General features: G+C 39.8%; 1 protein-coding gene across 1 annotated transcript in view; it reads left to right on the top strand.

Moving 5' to 3' along the window:
* TRPM7 (transient receptor potential cation channel subfamily M member 7) overlaps positions 1 to 19,470 on the top strand; it is a 67,877-nt gene that overhangs the window by 9,142 nt on the left and 39,265 nt on the right. Inside the window, exons 2-7 of the mRNA XM_055002174.1 lie at positions 10,191 to 10,270; positions 12,142 to 12,180; positions 13,450 to 13,648; positions 15,035 to 15,248; positions 16,759 to 16,883; positions 17,533 to 17,704. Coding sequence (XP_054858149.1) covers positions 10,191 to 10,270; positions 12,142 to 12,180; positions 13,450 to 13,648; positions 15,035 to 15,248; positions 16,759 to 16,883; positions 17,533 to 17,704 — 829 coding nt within the window. The remainder of the gene's footprint in view (positions 1 to 10,190; positions 10,271 to 12,141; positions 12,181 to 13,449; positions 13,649 to 15,034; positions 15,249 to 16,758; positions 16,884 to 17,532; positions 17,705 to 19,470) is intronic.

The raw sequence follows: 19,470 nt of genomic DNA, 5'->3' as shown, positions 1-19,470 counted from the left end.
GGAACTGCCTCTGAGCCTAGATCCAGAGGCTTCATCCAAGGAATCCCCCTTGGGAATGTGGCTCAGTGGCAGAAGAGTTGCTTGGCCTGCAAAAAGCCCTTGGTTTAAATCCTTGGCATCTCCAGTTAAAAGCATCTGGTAGTTGGTGATGTGAAAGACCTCTGCCTGAGATCGTGGAGGGCCACTGCCAATCTAGGCAATATTGACCCTGGTGGACCAATAGGCTGATTCAGTATAAGGCAGCTTTATATCCTCAGAAGCTACCCAATAGGAAAGGGGATGTCTAGTGTCACATTGGCACCAGGCCATATTCACTGAAAACATATAGATTCCTCATCTCTTTGAGCCACAGGTGGGGCAAAAGTGAAGTCAACATGTTCCACATGGCTCATCAGATTCACAAGCCCTGCTTTGATGTTAAGTTGCTCTTAACCTAACCATGTGCTCTGGAGAATTTTCTCTCCAAAATATATAAGATATATAAATGTGTTACTTGTGAGTAAATTCCTGAAGGAAATTAATTGTGGGACTTGTTTAATAAGAATTCTTACTGGCTTTAAATGGGGATTATAGAAATTCATGGAGAGTAGTCATGACGTCTAAATGAAACCTCTATGTTCAGAGGCAGTATTCCTCTGAATAGTAGTTGTTGGGTCCAATAACAGGAGAGAGGGTGTGGCAAGCTTTGTCTCGTCTTTAAGGAGTACTTCTTTAGCAGTGTAAAACTGAAGTTTCGTTTGGCTTTATTTTCTGCATCGAATTCTGTGCCTGAATAGATCATAAAAAAATGTCTGATTAAAGTATTCCTGATTTCCCCTCAAAGGTTCTAAATATGCCTCATGCCTTCCCTTCCTTGCAATATGGCCGATCTTTGCACTATTACATGGCTTTAAAATGTTTAGCAAGTGTTTATGCCTGCTTTCCTGGCCTCAAAATAAGGATGATGAAATAACTGGGAATAAGGATTTGCTCAGATATTTTCTTCCCCTAATCCTGCCCTTTCATAATAACAGGTGTATGGTCGGTGGGGGCGGGGGAGCATTTCTTTAAATGATTTGTTTAGAAATAAAATTTCCCTGCCTGGACCTGTACTGAATGTGTCATCTTCTTTCTACCCTAATTATATTGCATGGTTTCCTAATCAGCTGCTGCAGTGCATACTCCTACCCCAAGCAAAAATTAATGTTGCAGTATCCCTTTAAAATGGTCAGGGCTCCATCTTCACTTGCGCAGCCATTCACTTATGTAATACTTCCTTCTAGTGCTTCCTTCTAGTAAAAATTGTGCCTCCTTTTAGTAAATATTGCTGGACTCTTGTCCTAGTATTGATTATCTAATTTCTTTTAAACTTTATTTTCATTTATAATATCATTAACAACAATGTAAATAATAACAATTTAACCAATGTCAGCATTTACATTTCTGTAACGATATTCCAATGTAAAGGATCATCTAATTCCTGACTACCGTAATCTTTTTTCTCAGTCAGTGGTTCTCAAACTTTAGCATTCTGTGGACCCTTGGTTTGATTTTGAAAAATGTAATGAATCCACGAACTTCCCTTTTGCTGGACAGCCCCGCTTCAGAGAGTTCACATCAAGCCATCTGAGTCCCAGGGAGTCTTTCATCCTCTTGTGTCCTGTACAAAAGTGGAAAACTTGGATCAGCTACATTTTAAAAGTTGCTTTGAAGAAAAATGTTTACATTCTCAGTACATGGCCAAGAAGGTTAGGTCAGAGAATAGCTGACTCTATAGGGCTGTAGCTCAGAAGGCCTGACCCATATTCTAGTCTTTGCTGCCTTAAGTGTCTAGGAACTTACTTGCTGGAGGAGGAGATTTGGGATGGGTGGGATATCTCATGGACCCAGGGTTGTAGTAAATTTTGTTTTTCATTCAGATGACTTACTGGAGTAGTATGGGCAGTTTAAGACAGTAAGCATGTGGGAGAACAACCTTGCCTATTCCTGGCTTGGCAAGTCTCTAATATGAATGATTTCAGGGTGGCAAAAACAGTGTTAAATTGTTTCTGTTGCTGATTTGTTACATAACAAAGCTATTTGCTTGCTCTTTGCTGATTGCTCGATTTGATGCAGTTGAAATAGTGCAAGTGTTTCCTTGTTCCACTTTTTATAAACTACGAAAAGATCTATTTTTAGTTGTTTATGCCTGTCATTATGCTACTAAGACCTTTATTTGGACGATAACTTTTAAAAAGTTCACCTTTCAGTTAGTTTACATAGTAGAATTACTTGCGGGCTTTCAAGAGCTATGTTCCAAGTGAGAGAGGATGAGTTCTTTGCTGCTGCTAACTCCTTCCAAGCTGGGAAGTTGCCCAGATATATGAGGCTTTGTGGTGATCTGGGAAACATGCAGCGTTTGAAATCTTCTGTTGCTGTCTGTTGAGCCAGATTATAGGTTTATATCTTGCCACATATGACACAGGAAAAGAGTTTTCATAGATAAACTTACATACCACACATCTACTTGAACTGCTTCATGCCAGTAGGCTTTGTGTGAACTTGACTTATTTCAGTTAAGAGTGCATTAAAATAAATTTTCTGCTCTGCAAGAATATCCATTCATCCCTTAAATAACGGGGGTGCACGGGGTTTGTAACAAAGGTGCGCAAGTCATAGTTGACTTCTGGCAGGGTTTTCATGGCAAGAGACTATCAGAGGTGGTTTGCCATTGCCTGCCTCTGCAGCCCTGGTCTTTGTTGGAGGTCTCCCATGATCCAATTACTAATCAAGGCTAACCCTGCTTAGCTTCTGAGATCTGACGAGATCAGGCTCACCAGAGCTATCCAGGTCAGGGCCCATCCCTTAAATATTAGGGGCATATTAGTTCTACCTCTTTATCAGACAAAATGAGGAGCGGGGAGGTACTACTGGAATGACTCAACCTTTTAAACTGATAATGGCTCATCTGGTGAGTCAGGCGGTTTGAAAACACTGCTTATGGTTTGAAAAAGGATTTGTATTCACAGAGATGGGAACTTGACATTTGATATAGGGATTCTGGTCCTTGAGAGTAAATTACAGCTAGTGCAGTCTAGATTTAAATATCTGGTGAAGGTTGAATGCCAAGTACCTTTTTAAAACTATGTCTCTGTAACAATTCTGTATATAATATTTTGCATTAATCATCTTAAATCTTCATCTCTACCTGAAATTCAAAGAGTAGCTTCAGTAGGCAAGAAAAGGCGAATCCAGGTTCACATAATAACCCTAAGAGAGCCAGTTTGGTGTAGTGGTTAAGAGCGTGGGACTCTAATCTGGAGAGCCGGGTTTGATTCCCCACTCCTCCACTTGAAGCCAGCTGGGTGACCTTGGGCTAGTCACTGTTCTCTGGAGCTCTCTCAGCCCCACCCACCTCACAGGGTGTTTTGTTGTGGGGATAATAATGGCATACTTTGTAAACCGCTCTGAGTGGGCATTAAGTTGTCCTGAAGGGTGGTATATAAATCGAATGTTGTTGTTGTTATTACGAATGGCAATCTAGGTGTAATATTTTTGCATGGATTTGGCTATCTGTGGGGTGGGGAGGAGACAACCGTTTGCTCTATTATATGTGATATGCCTGCCAAAGGTATTTTATTTGATCAGCTGACAATTTTGTTTTAGATTTCATTGAGCTCTTTGATGTAAAGCTCAATTAAGGGTTTTTTTCTTCCATAAGGTATATTTTGGTCCTTTTTGGATCTGTGTTTGGAGAAGAGCCTTAAGTATAGCTTGCTGCATGAGCTGGCTAGCTAGCACTTCCTTGTCTTTAAGACTTAGTAATTATAGAAATAGGTAACTTTAAAATTGCAAGGAGAGCAAGGAAGTGAGACGTCTGTGGGGTTTTCTTGGAGCCTGAAACTGTTAAACAACTCTAGGAAATGTATAACTTTAAGTTCTTTCCCCCTTTCTGTTATTTCATTGTTCCAGAAGAGTAAAGCAGCTTTTTAAAAGAACGACTGAGCTAAAATATTCCAGATTATTTGTTAAGGTGGTTATGTTTAAATAAAACTGGTGTTTCTCAGTAAAATATATATGAAAGCTTAGACTAGACAGTGGAATGACCTCAAGAAGCGTTTTTGATGCAGGAACACATTGCAGTTCTCCTGCTGTAAGATGTAACTTTGTAAAAAAACAACAACAACCACCTGCAGAAGGACTGGGGTCCTGCTGCATTACCTTACCTCATATAAGCGCTATCAGTCTCCCTTTAGTAATAGTAATAACCTTGGTCTATTTTATTATAGTTTTGTAAAGTTTACTGAAATAAGATGTGTTGAAACATTTTGACTCTGGAAAAAGTGCCACTGGAATATTAAGAATTACAGCATACAAAATGTTCTGGAAACTTTAACAGTAGTCATGAGATTGCAGTTCTCCCTTTTCCGTCCGCTCCGCTGGCTTTGCTTTCAGTGGCAACTTTAACTAGGATTAACACAGAGTTAATGCTCACTAGGATGTCAAACTGGCTTTAGAGTTCTGGTTTACAGCGAACCTTGTGAACAACCACCACATCATATCAGGTCTTTAGTCCATAAAAGTTTATGTTGGAATGAAGTATTTTTAGCCTTTAAGGTGGTACTAGACTCCTGTTTGTTTTTGCTGCAAGAAACTAACATGCCAACTCCCCCCCCCCCCCACTTGTCCCACGATTATTTTTTGAGAAAGGAAGGCAGGCCATTTAAGTGAAAAATGCGTGATGAGAGTATAATGTTAACATGAGGGGTGGTATCAATATTGCACACAATTAAGAATACTTTAGAAAAAGTCCTGATAATATGGGCATGTTCTTATTTAAAGTAGAACCAGCTTTGTACGCACTGTTATGCATGTTTGTGTTCTGGTAGGAGAAAAGAAAAAAATGCAGCTGTTAACCAACTACTTTGTATGTGTGAACTTAGTGTGCTATAACATCTGCATCAGGTGCTCAATTCCTGAAATGAGATTCATTGGTTCTAAGCGATGGTAGGAAGATAACGGGGGTTTATGTTTAAAATTACTGCCTTGCAGCTATTGCTGTAGGAGCCTGTTGTACGTTTGAGGTGTTACAGTCAACTAGGCATGGATCACAGCTAAGTCCCATGATTGCCATGTGTTTGGCTAATAAGTGTTTCTTTTCTGTTGAGCAATGACTTGTAAATGGTGGAAGTACAGGGCTATATAACCGCTTAGGGACTGTTTTGGTTGTGGCGATCTGTATTTCCAAAAAGTTTATGATACTTGCTTTAAAACACTGAAAGAAGAACTGATGTGCTTTGGTTGGCCATGTTAAATTTTATATATATTTGGAGAATCAAGGAAATTACCAGGGGTTGCTGCTTCTGTTGCACTACACAGTGTATTGCAGCATCAAGAAAACCTACATTGGCATAAACATGGGATTGTCATTGCTGTTTCCCCTCTTGGAGCAGGACAATGAGAGAGGCAGAATGGGAGCTTGAGGCCCACTCATCATCTCATTGTACTGAGAGGTTTAGGCAGGTCAGAGGCGAGTAAGTGTCTGAACCAGCCCTGCATTGCATGAGTGGCAAGCAAAGGAAGACCAGACAATGAATGGGTTTGCACATTATGTCAAATTACGGTATGGTGTTAACTTTCATGATTCTTGGGCTTTTGTTTTCCCTTCCTCTCTCCCTCTTTTCTTTGAAACTCTGATTTCTTCTTCTTGATTTGTAACAAATCATTCTTTGCCAAGCTAGGAATATTGTGGCCTGCTCTAGGCATGGGGCAGAATGAGATAGGGTTGCCTGGCTCCAGGTGGTGGCTGGAGAGCTCCTGGAATTACCACTGATCTCCAGGCCGCAGAGATCAGTTCCCCTGGAGAAAATGGCCGCTTTGGAGGGTGGACTCTATGGCATTATACCCTGCTGAGGTCCTTCCCCTTCCCAAACCCTGCACTCTCCAGGCTTCACTCCCCAAATATCCAGGTATTTTCCAGCCTGCATCTGGCAATCCTAGAATGAGGTGTTAGAATTCTGAGGTGGTGGAATGGGCTTTCCCACTTCAGATTGTAGGTAGGCACAGTTTTAATGCTCCTTCCTCCTTGTAAAAAGTTTCCTGCAGATAAGACAGTAGTATATTACACTCTAAAGTTCTAGCCTGGCTGTTTGCATGCTGTGCTAGTTTTCCACTTGGCAGAGATTTATTAGTATAGAGGGACTCTGGAAAATGTAATCCCTCACCTGCAGTTTAAAGTGGCAGGGTACATTCTGTCACCACTGTTACTACCTCATACGCCAGACCTTTGGTGTGCTCCAAACTAGGATATGTTGTAGGGACTTAGAACATGCTATGGTTCTGTGTGAGGGAACGCGTGAGTTCGAGGTTTGCTCATGCAACACCAAACTATGATTTAGCATTGTGTATAAACCAGATTAATGTCTTTGTTTGTGTTTCAAGTCTATTGCCTTCTGACTTCTGAATGCACAGGAGTGCATTGATTTGAGGAGTAAGTGTACTGCCCAGCGCTACTTTTTAGTCTTTCTCCTGATTTCAGCGTCATCAGACTAGCAGGCTCCTTTGCGTATAACTTCTTCCTCTCTTGTTTAGCATCTACTTTCCGACATGTGCCCAGAGTTTTAATAGAAGGCGTAAATGTTCAGCTCCAGCTCTCCAATCACAACATAGACGCTTGAATTGTCCTAGACAGTATGACTGATTGATTATCTGTAGGGATAATAGCTTGCATGACTGTTTTGCTTATCACGAGGCAACTTTTTATTTATAAAATTACCTATCTGCAGAGAGCCAGTGTGGTGTCATCGTGGCTAGAGTGATGGACTAGGATCTGAGTGACCCAGGTTCGATCCCCCACTCTGCCATGGAAGCTCGTGGAGTGACTTCGGGTCAGTCACAAATTCTCAGCCTAACCTACCTCACAGGGTTTGTTGTGAGGAAAAAATGGAGGAGAGGAGAATGATGTAAGCTGCTTTGGGCCTCCCTTGGGGTGAAAGGCAGGGTGTAAGTGAAGTTAAATAAATAAACGGAATAAACAGATACTTGAGGCAGTGTACGTACTAGTGTTGCAGTAAATTCTTTTAAGACCAGCTGAAGACCAGGGACTGCAGGAAACATGGTCATGGAAATGGGTTTGTCACTCCACACTGTAATAACCTAATGGTAGACTCCCTCCATCCTGTGGCATGACACAATTGTTACTCAAAAGTGGGTGATGTTTGTTACTAAAGTACAAAGATCCATAGATAATATAGGCGCAGCCTCACGCTTGTTTCTGAAACCTGCCTGCAGTGTATGATTCAGAGGCATAATCCCACAGTATGGGTAGGCTCCAGCTGGCCGGCCAGCAATGGTGTATTGTCAGCTGTAGTTCTTGCCAGCCACTTTGCAGGCTCATAACAGACCAGTGCTGCTTCATGATTCAGTAATGGTGAATATTTTCAGACTGCTGTATATTAAATATTGAAGAACTGATCACCACAACTTGGGGGGGGGGTCTGTGCCTCAGAGGTGGTGCATCTCCTTTTGTATGCAGAAGGTCTCAAGTTCAATCCCTGGCTTCCACTAGCTAAAGGGATCATGTAGTAGGCGTTGTGAAAGACCTTTTCCTGAGATGCTGGAAAGCCTCTCACAGTCAGATTGGACAATACTGCCCTTGATAGACCAATGGACTGACTCATTAGAAGATGGCTGCATGCATTCAGACTTTGCCTTGGTTACAGTTGACAGGATGTTCACATTAAAGTGTTTCACTGGTTCTCAGGAATCAAAGTTGTTTCATAGCAGGCTTAATTTCTAGTACTATAACTAGAGAATGGAGCACCGGATAGAAAGGACCCCCTGAATATTCTTCTCATTCAAAGGATTGTCCCTATAATGTAATGCTGAATTATTTTAAGGTCTGATCTCATCCTGCATTTTAGAAGCAGCATGTTGTTGTAACCTGTCATCTCCAAAACCTTAAATTAGAGTAAACCGTGTGGTATAAGATTGATCCTCAAAGGGGACCTGCTAGTAGTTGTTCAGTATGGATTTCTGCAAAGAAAAAATAAGATGGACTTTGTATCTTGAACAGGTATTTTTTTGTAAAAAACCCCAATTCTCTTGCCATGTTTATGGCTTCAGATAGTGTGATCTGAATGGTAATAATGAAATAATTATAAAGAGCATCTGAAAAAATGGTTTGTATGTATGATGTCTGCCTGTACCCTGTAAACAGAGTTTTGCAAACCTTTTCTCTTTGAGATTAACATTTAGAAAATCGTTCTTGTTCTCTGCTTGTTGTGATGATTACTTTTAAAATTCATAGTTAAATTTGTAGTACAAGCTTAAGCATGTTCACTTGTGGGACTTATGTCCAGGTAAGTGCGTAGCTTTATTAAAATTCATGTTTTTGAGCATTTCAGACTGTAATAAATGTTCTAAAGGTTGAACTGGCTATGCCCTCAGTTCAGACGCTTCTAAACTGGTCATTTATGTCTTTTACAATAAATGTAGTTCAAGGGATAAATATGATAAAGTGCGTGTAATCTTTTTTGCATATGCCATCTTACAATGCTTGTATCCAGTAGGCATGTGGAAAACTCCCTCATTCTCTATAACCACAGAGATAGTTTGAAGAAGTCTTAGCTACAAAAAAAGACTTCAGTGCTCTGAAAGCAGTGTTACCTAGTTAACTGGCACATTGTTGTTTTGTAAAGATTATGGAAGAATAGTGTACCTCTCCATAATATGTACCAAATGTCTGAAAAATAGGTTTCAATGCTGGTGGAAGTATAAGGCATGATGCGGTTTCATGTACATGCATGATCTGTACAGAGGGTTTCAGACTGGACTGTTGTATATTCAGTCCATGCAGCTGATGGAAGGTTTGTAAGACTATCATGGGCTTCTCGTAAATGGCCAGAGGGAAAAGTCTATTTGTTGACCCAGAAGAATTCCCAGGTTTTTTTTCAGGATATAATGAAATAACTTTCTGCATTCCATTATGAACTCCTTTGAGGAAAGAAAGATGTGGTAGAATGTGAATAATAATAATGTTAAAGTTTCAGTTTTAAAGTTTCTGGTTTTATAGTTTTCCCACATTATGGCTGAACGTTTTATTTAAAAAACCAGAACTGCTTATTTTTTATCTTATTTTGACAGTATATGATAATGCTATACTTCATAATATAAAATTTCTTAATCTTCCATTATAGATGTATCTGAAAAATGCAATTATGTCTTCTTAGAATAAGAAATCTGTGGTAGATTTTGATACCAGGTGGCTAGAGTGTAGTCATACTCGGATCTGAGAGACCCAGGTTTGAATCCCTCCTCTGTCACTTGCTGGTGGCTTTGGGCCAGTCACACACTTGCAGCCTAAAAAACCTCAGAATGTCGTTGTTGTCAGGATAAAATGAAGGAGGGAAGAACGAACTTGTAAGTTGCTCTAGGTCCCTACTAGGGAGAAAAGTTACTCAGAAGCAAACCCTCTTTATTTTAGTGGGGCTTACTCAGGAAAGGGTTTTTTAGGATTGCGGGAGAAATCCAAAGAACACCTTGTGTTCTTTTGCTAGCGCAACATTCTATGCAAGCAGAAGCATGAGAAATGTGAAAGAAACTCGCAGGAACTCTTGCGAGCTCTTGCCCGAATGTTTGAGGAAGAACAGTAGTAGCTGTTTGCCTCTCATTTATGATTCTTCGGATCAAACCCTGTATTTTTTTGCCATACAGCTGCATGGTGTGTGTGCTCCCTCATTTCTAGGCTTTCATACTCAAATTGGTTGTTACCCACCCAGAGCCCTTTGAATTGGAACCGTATATTCAAGTATACAGATTTTTTTTTTCACTTGAAAAAGTAGTTCTAAACTCAAGCTTATTTTGAGTGACTTGAAAAGTGCAAATGATTAGCATTCACTTTTTTCCGCTGCTGGTGGTAGCAAACCTAGTGAATACGCCTTGTGGGGCTTTTTTTTTAAGCTAGGCAACCTGGATGCTAGACAACTCTTAGCTTGTATTTGACAGCTTTTTGTATATTTACAAGCAACTGAAATGCCGTAGCTACTAATTTCTGCTTGCTAATTTCTACTTCTCTTGGTTCAGTGAACGCTTGGTATAACCAAAATGTGCAACAGAATGAATTTTTACTGTAAAAATGGATTGATCCTATGAGAGCATGTTTTGTAAAATACCCTGTTTTTAATGATACTTGCCAATGCTTATGGTTGACACAGAATTATCTTACTTTGCAGACCCAGAAATCTTGGATAGAAAATACTTTTACCAAGCGGGAATGTGTGTATATAATACCAAGTTCAAAGGACCCTCACAGGTAAATTATGAAGTAGTATAGAGTTTCTCTGTAGAGAGAGTGCAGAAATACTTGTTGATTCTAGGAAAACTTGAATTTCAGCTTCTCAGAATCTGTTTATAGTTGAGCGGGAAACAGCCAGCAATTCTGTTTCAGTTTGTAAAATGTGATATGATGTGTGTTTCATGTAGCTGTAGAGTCCTGGGTAGGTTTTGCTGTGATGGAATTGAAACAAATGGAAAATTTGGAAATGCAAAGTGGGTAATTGGGAAGGTAATGCTGAGAACATTTCCCAGCCAGGAATTCAATACTTCACTGAGCCCATATGTGGTACAATGCTCCTTCAATGGAAACTTAATGAAGCAAATAGATTTTACTCCCAAAAAGAATAAAAAGCATTAAAAGAATAAAAATAAAAGAACAACTTATTCCCAGTTCATTTACTCTTGGGAGAATCTTTTCCTTTGCAGTTGTGAGAAGCACAGTTGTAGGTAGCCACTTGATCCTTTCCTCATTTTCACCCCAGAGAATAAGGGCTTCTTCAGCATTTTTTAAAATGTGTGTACCTAAGATTTGAAGCGTACATCTGAAAATATGAAGTGTGAATGTAGCAAACACTTGCCTCCTACAAGGCCACTCACTCATCTGTGTGATTAGTTGCAGCTCCCTGTGGATTGTATACTTTGCAGCGACCTGGGATTACCTCTCCGTAGTGGCCTCTTTCAGACGTCATGAAAAACCTGTTTGTCTGTGATAAGCATAGACACATCCTGTTCATGTGCACCCTTCCACAATCACTTCATGTGTGGAACACGAGTGAATGTTTCTGAATCTGAGAAGCCCTTCACTCAAACTCTAGTTTGCTGTAATGTCCAAATGCAGGTGTGTGGGCAATGGGAGTTTGTTTCCTCCTCGCAGAAAAGTGTGAATCTGAATTAAGGTTAAATCTGAGTTTATGGGAAGGAAAAGAACTCCAGCTTTGCTGAGGTGCTTCTGTTTGTATGTCACAGCAAACTGAAGAGTTCTCATAACAGGAAGCTTTCAGTTGTGCTCCGTGTATGAGGGGAGGAAGGAGAAGCAAGTTGTCAAAGAGCATGCAAGTGCAAGAACAGGCTGTGCTGGATCCTGCTATGGACAAACGGATTTGGGTTGTGATGTCTAAATGTGACCAATGTGTGCAGATTTTTGAAGAATTTGCTCTTAATACAAATTCATTATAAAAATGTGGACTGCTAAACTAAAGGACCTGTGCATTGTTTGTCATGGTAGCATCACATGTGCTTGTTGCCTTTGCTGATACGCTTTGTTTACAGTGAAATCCTCAACAGAGCTATACCCTTCTGAACCCATTGACTTCAATGGACTTGCATCACACTGTTAGAGGCATAGTGATATTTATTATATGTCATTAATAAGCAGCCACTTTACTTGTGGAACACCTTTGCAAAATCGCACGAATAAACAATAAGCGCTTTCCTCTATAGCTACGTTCCAAAATTATTATTGTAAAAACTGAGCTCTAAATAATTTTGAGCCCTGATCTGGAGGTCCCAGGCTAGCCTGATCTTGTCAGAAATTGGAAGCTGAGCAAAGTCAGCTCTGGTTAGTACTCCGATGGAAACCGCAACAGAAATCTAGGGGCACTTCACAGAGGCAGAGAATGACAACCGACCTTTGTTTGCCTCTTGCCTTGATAGCCCTATAGGGTTGTCATAAGTCAGCTGCAACTCAAAGCACTTTACGCACGCACATACACACAATTTTGTGGTATAAACTATAAGTAGTGGTGACAAGAATACTTTATGGTCAATCTTCTTCATATTAAGGCATAGACTCTTGGGTGTGATGATACGGGCAAAGTGCCAAGATATTGTCTTGTGTTCTTTAAACAGATGCCTCCCAGGATGTCAGATCTGTCAGCAACTTGTCAGGTAAGTAGAACTCTGTTCAGTTTATCTTTTGTTTTAGTCTCTAAAACATACAATTGTGGTTTAATATGAGTGAAATGTTAGAAAATAGGCGCTGGTATATGGAAATAACTGGAAACTAAAGGCAAGGGGAAATACAGAACAGGCTTAAACCAGAATGCTTATATGCCAGAAATAGACTATGGAAACTAGAACTGATATTTTAGTTGTTTGCTAAAGGTGATTTTTGAAAGTATTTTAATCATCCACTCCCTAGTTTTTGTTCTCTGTTTCTAGTATTCTGGTTTTTATTACCTTTCTTTGCACGATTATTATTAATGTAATGTATGCTTCTGACCTGATTCTTTTTAATCGAAAGAGCAATCAGAGCCACTAGATAACGTCCTACCACTCCGAAAATGGGCTTCTGGGCAGCAGGCATTTTTCTTTGAGGATGAAGTTTGCTGTTTGCCAGAACAGGCCTTATGGCTAGATGCCGAAATGGCCTTTCTGACTCAAAACACCTTTAACTAACTACGTTTGGGATACCACCTGTGCCCTTTCCTAGGTATAGTTATCCAGCTGGGAAAAGGTAGTTGAGCTTGCTACATTTATCCCTGTTTTGGTCACCTGAAGGCTTTGATTGCTGTAATGCTCTTTATATAGGGATGCCTTTGAGGAGCTCTGGGAATAGCATATGCTCCAAAACACCACGGCAAGGGCATCGACAGGAAAACTCCACAATAACCAGGCATTGCAAGATCTGTATTAGTTTCTAGTTTGTTTCTGGGTCTGATGCAAAGAGCTGGGTTTGATTTTTAACGCCCAATAATGTCTGGGCCCAGTATGCCTGAAGGGCCGCTTCCTCTAATAAGAATCTGCCTGTTCACTTCTTCAGAGGTCCTCTCTGAAGTGAGACGAGTGGGGACCAGGGATATAGGGCATTTTCCGTGGTGGTGCTGTATCTCTGAACACCCGCCCCTGAAAGGTCTGTCTGGCATCTTCAATGCCTGCTTTCAGTTTCCAGGTGAAAACTTTTCTATTTCATCCTGCTTTTAGTTGAATTTTATTTGGGGGGTTCTTTTGGCTGTAATTCTCTACTGTTTGTAATTTGGGGGGGGGGGAGTTGAGATGTTTATTTGCCGTGTTTAAAATTCTGTGCTGCTCATTAATTTTATTGCACATTGATACTTTTGAAGTGAGCCATTTGTGGCAACTAAAATTGACATCGCAGCATGTAGATATTTTAAAATAAATAACAAATTCCCCGGCTTGTGGTGATTCTCTTCACAGGTGCTGCTGTGGCCGTTTGGTCCGGCAACATGCTTGCTTCACTGCAAGTCTTGCCATGAAATATTCAGATGTGAAATTGGGTGAAAATTTTAATCAGGAGCTAGAAGAGTGGTCGGTGGAAAAACATACAGAACAGAGTTCAACAGATGCTTATGGCGTCATTAACTTCCAAGGGGGCTCACATTCTTACCGAGCTAAGGTATGTTTCAAATGTTCCAGTGCCCCTCTCTTGTTTGTCATCTGATCACAGGCTTGACAAGTGCTTTTTGGATGATGTTCAAGTGAAGTACCCGGTCACAGAGGCAATAGCGCATACGAAAATCAAGTTCTCATGTGACCGACTTGCACTTTAAGGGAAAAACAGTGGCAGCTCAATATTGAAGTCTTATTCATGATTGAAATCCATTTTCTGTTCGGATGATCTGCAATTTTTTACATGAATGGAGTTGTTTACTATTTATGTTCTTTTTTTGAAGTGAATATAATACTGATAAGAAACCAAAAAGAATACGTTCATCTTCTTCACAGCATGATTAACAACACTTCAGATTTTGGTTATCTCTTCTACAAAAGGATTCTTTTCTACAAATCAGTCTTGCTCAGTATATGTTTTGGTCTTTGAAAACTAATAGTTAAGACTTTGGCTTTCTCTTTACCTTTATGTTGCAGGAAAAAAAGAAATGGCGCACAGGGGCCGTGGCCCATTTCAAACGTCATGAGTCTGAACTATGCTTACAGCAAAACCCTAAGCAGAGTTACTTCAGTCTTAGCACGAATGTGCTTAGACTGAAGTAACTCAGCTGAGGATTTCACTATTAGTCTTGTTAAATATGTTGCATCTTCACACCAATTCCCTCCTTTACTTCCTGGTTTGCGGAAGCTATAATTTGTCTGTGAACCGTTCTGTCTGCTGGCATGCTCCGGGAAGCTTAATACATTCCGTTTTGTTAAATGTGCTCTGGATTTTCAGGGCTTTTGTGATATTTACAGATTGAGGGATATGATGAAATTGGCAAGCCATGAAAATAAAGTTTTGGGTTTTTTTATTTTTAAAGACTTTTATTGAATATAAAAGAAAACCACAACAACAATAACTTTGAACAACAAATACAGGGAGCGATATAAAAGTTATACAAGATTGCTGGTTACAAGAAAAGAAAAAAAAATTTAAAGCAGTTGTTTACTATAGCCTATAATATGTTGAATACAAGTAAAATTCACAATATGCTGGTGTAAATAATTCAGCTTATCGTACTAAACTTTCAATATGTCTTGATAAAGATGGTTAGGAGGAAGTGTTTCGGTTTTATCAATAAAATCCAAAAAGGACCACCATTTTTCATAATAATTATATGTGGATAAATTAACAGATAAATTCTTAGTTAGAAAATAAAGTTTTTGAACATTATTACTGTGGAGATAAACATTGTTCAAAATCTTGTGGCAGTTCTGAAATTACAAATTGGAAATTATGAATTCGGAAAGAACATATTCATCCTTGCAGCAGCATCTTTATACTTGTGGTAAATTTTCAATATGATGCTTGTTAAAATGGCTAACCCGTCCTAACTCTTCCATTTGTTAGTATGTGCGGTTGTCATATGATACAAAACCTGAAGCCATCCTACAGCTTATGCTTAAAGAATGGCAGATGGAACTGCCCAAGCTTGTTATTTCCGTTCATGGAGGGATGCAAAAATTTGAGCTTCACCCACGCATCAAACAGTTGCTTGGCAAAGGCCTTATTAAAGCTGCAGTGACAACAGGAGCCTGGATTATAACTGGAGGAGTGAATACAGGTGAGGTTTTGACGCCATAAATGCCTTCCAGATGTCATATAAATTGGATCAGTCTTCTTTCCATATGATTTTTAATTCTATATATGATTAATTCTATATATGATTAATTCTATATGATTTTTTTTTCTAAAGTGGTTTTCTATGCAGTTGCATTCTGCAAGACATAGCAGGCTTGGAATCTTTGTGGGTCATGAATGGGATATTGGGGCTTGGAGTAACAGTATATATTCCCCTGTACCAAGATCTGGGTCTTTTACATCTGCTACTAAAGTGGCAACATGGTTCACTTTACATTCCCACCGGGTAAAACGCCCCCACAGAAGTTAATACCCACTGCTGACTTCAGGCTGTCCTGTAACACAAAAGCTCATGTCCCATCTTAAAATTGTAGGAGCTGAGGAGGCACAGCTCATGAGAGAATTTCAGACAGTCAGGTTATTGTGCGATACTTGCGGCCATCTCAGCTGAAACAGAGTTTGAATTAGAGCACTGCAGATTCCTTAATCATTGCAGATAAGAGTGAAATGCTTTCTTCCCTCAGGAGTTGGGGGAAATCAGAAAAAATTATCAGAGGAAGGGAGAACCAAGGTCCTTCTGTCCATTAGCTTTCCTGGTCTAAGTGCCACAAGCCCTCTTGGGCTCCATCAGGAGAAGAAGGGAGAGAGGACAAGGCCCCTCTCATTGGCTTTATTTCAAACATTTACATTTCAGGTTCATTGGCTGCTTTGAAGAGTTTTCCTCTTGAAGGGCAGAATATAAATATTAAGGATGAAATTCTGGCTCTACCTGTGGAATATGGTTCTTGTGCTTTTGAATGGCTTGCAAATAAGAGAGCACAAATCTCAGCCTTATTTTTTATCTTCCATATGAAGATAGTACTTCCAGTAATATTTCAGAATCAGCTAAAATTATGTTGTTTTTTGAACAAGATTAAATGTGGCTCAGTGATATCAATAGATACATTTTAATTGAGCCATGAGTGTTGTTGTTGCTGCTGTTACTAAAAATAGCGCACAATATTTGGCACAATATTCTGCTGCTTTTGTTTCAAAGCACATCACTTTGTGTAATGCCTTAATTGATATGCGTCATGACTGCATAAGCTTCCAGTCAAACTTTAGGAACTTGTTCAAAAAATAGAAGTTGAAAGAACATTGTGAGACCAGGTAAGGAAATTAAGGTTAAAGGGGGTCGTGTTGACATGGCCCCTCCCCCAAGTATTTGAAAAGAGAAAAATAATGCAGCAAGGATAGAAGCAGTGGGGTTAAATTACAAGAAACACATGTTCACAAAAACATCTGACTAGCAAGGGAAATTTGATCTGAACTGGCACAGACTTTCAGAAGGGGAATTCGCCAACTTTCCTAGGAAGTTTTCACTGAAAGCCTTGTCAGAAATCTTTTGAAGGTGGTTTCATAGGCATGCCTGGTTTTTAAATGGTGGGTTGGCCCAGATGATCTGTTGATACCAGTAGGACATAATTTTAGTGATATTCCTTGATCCTGGACAGGAGTTGCCAAACACGTTGGTGATGCCCTCAAGGAACACGCCTCTCGATCATCTCGCAAGATTTGCACTATTGGAATAGCTTCATGGGGAGTGATTGAAAACAGAAACGACCTCGTTGGGAGAGATGTAAGCTGGTCCATTTGTTGTATTTGTGCTCTTAATTGATTATGATGAATCCTTTGTAACTACATTCAGGCTTTGATACGAATTTAAATCCAGTTGTGAATTTTACTGGGCTTGATGTTGTAAAGACTCTTCTTGTAATGGGGGATACCTTCCACAGTAAGAGACCTCATGCCTCCTGTGACAATGGCCTGTCCCGAAACTACCTATGGGCCTACCAGAATGAAACCAATCTAGATCAAGATGGGTAGCGGTGTTAGTCTATCTGTAGCAGACTGTAGCTGAAGAAGTAAGCTGTGACTCACAAAAGCTCATACCCTACCACAATTTTTTTTAGTTTTATAGGTGCTACTGGACTCTTGCTCTTTTCTACTGCAAACCAATCTACTTTGCCTTCATTGTGGCATTGTAGAAATAGCATTCCTCTTGTGAAAAAAAATCACATCTAGTAGTGCAACGTCTTTTCTGAAGGAAGGAAGCAGAGAACCACAGCTGATAGATAAATAAAATGGGTAGTTATCAGACAGATGTGGCCTTTTAAAGCCTGACCAATCTTGGAAGCAAGTCTAATTTATTTCCAGCTTGCATTCTCCTGAAGATTGTGGTGTTTTTTCAGGATATTGTTTTGTCTTGTTTGTTTTATGACATGCAGGTGGTTGCTCCATATCAAACCCTGCTAAATCCTTTAAGTAAACTAAACGTCCTAAATAATCTTCATTCCCATTTCATACTGGTGGATGATGGAACAGTTGGAAAATATGGGGCAGAAGTTAAACTTCGGAGAGAACTGGAAAAAACAATCAATCTGCAAAGAATTCATGCAAGTATGTGGATGTGAAGGTTGACTGTGACATGACTGGGTTTTTTTTGTTTTATTTGAAATGTGAAAGGTTGACGATGGTAAAGTGGTGATGCTTTTGTCACTTGAGGCTGGGAGTGCGGTTGAATTCTGTTTGATTTCTGCTAGTTGTAGTGTTGTCCCTGCACCTAGAAAAGTAGCCACTGGAGAACGGTTCAAGCTAGTCTTGCTCCTGTGTGCTCTTTTTCTTTGTGTTGAGATTTTTTTTTTTTAGGGGGAGCATTCACATAGGCAATACATCAGGAAGTGGAGCAGTCCATAAAGACATTTAGTTCTACTGAATGTATAAACTTTTATCCTGACTCCTTTAATTGACCTCCCTGATGTGGCTTTAGCCAATAAAAAGGTACACAGGGGACATGAAAGACAAGTGATTGGTTCTTATTATCTCAATTTAGAGGTGGTGATGGAGGAAATAATCGTGAATTTATACCTGTATATGACTGGAAAGATCTTATTTCTTTCAGAGCTTTTTTTCATCCCATGAAATTTAGTGTTTAAAGGTGTCATCATACATATAATATTGTTAACAAGTGATGATGTTTGCACATTTTCTACTTACTGTTCTTAAAAACAAAGGATCTGGTTTGACGAGCAAGTGACAAGGAGAAGATGTACTGAGCTTGTGTCTTCTGTATTTATTGTAGCTATGGGCTACATATTACTGTGCAAAGTTACGACATGTTTACAGGTTCTGTGTTCCGTTTGTGTGTCTGCAGACTTAGTTGGTTGCATTTTAATTATGTCTTTATCAGGTGTAAACCGCACTTCAGACCTTGTGTATGATTAGCTGTACTTAAAGTGTCTGTTGCTCCACGTTTTAACTTGTTTGTACAACTGGCGGAATACGTTGAGCCTAGTATTATGTTGTGAATATTAGCTTTCCGACTTTTATATCAACTTTCTGACTTGTATTTACCTATATGAGTACTGTGGAGGTTAAAATAGTGAAGTTCAGTATCTGTAGTTTTAAGTAAAATCCACTTACCTTGAACTAAAAACAGTCACGCTTCATATCAATTGTTTCCCAAAGGCTATTTCACGTTCACTTCTTTTTTGAGAGAAATGGCAGTGTTTCTCATCCACCTGTATCAGTTCATTACTTGTTCTGGTTCCAAGATGCTTTCCGGGGGCCTCTGATGGGGACAATCTATTTTATAACTGGTTATTCAGCAGAGAATATACACACAACCCAGGTTGCTATGATCTCAGAAGAGTTCTCAAAAGCCATAGAATCTGATATCGGCCATAGAATTTAGTTTCCTAAGTAGAGAGAAAGAAAGAAAACAAGCTCACTTCTAGCTTGTATGGTTGTGGGATCCTCCAGACAACAGTGAGAAGAGCTGTGCTTGCACCTTGAGGCTTTCCCCACTTTCTCCTTACTTCTGATGCCACTTTGGGTCCCTTAAAAATGCCATTCTGGAGTCTCCCCGGAAGGATGGGGGCTGTGGTGCAGGGGGGCTGTAGCTGCAGTGCCTTGTGCACATACATGGAGCCTTAAATCTAAGAATGCATGAACAATGGTTGGTGATCTCTCAGGAGCCAGAGTGGTCTCCGAATAAGATTCCCAGCGCTTTGAGGGCAGTGCTTCGGTGACCAGTATAATACTTTTTCCTTCTCTGGTGATGAGTAGCAGTACAACCATCTATGCAAGGTAGTAGAAACTACGGAATAAACAATTAAAGAGAAACCATACACGTTGGATTAATTTGGAGGAATGCTAGGCTGCAA

This window comes from Eublepharis macularius, chromosome 18, assembly GCF_028583425.1.
Source record: "Eublepharis macularius isolate TG4126 chromosome 18, MPM_Emac_v1.0, whole genome shotgun sequence".
NCBI classification, from domain to species: domain Eukaryota; kingdom Metazoa; phylum Chordata; class Lepidosauria; order Squamata; family Eublepharidae; genus Eublepharis; species Eublepharis macularius.
Note: the sequence above shows the minus strand (reverse complement) of the source record. Positions and strands in the feature narration are given on the sequence as shown.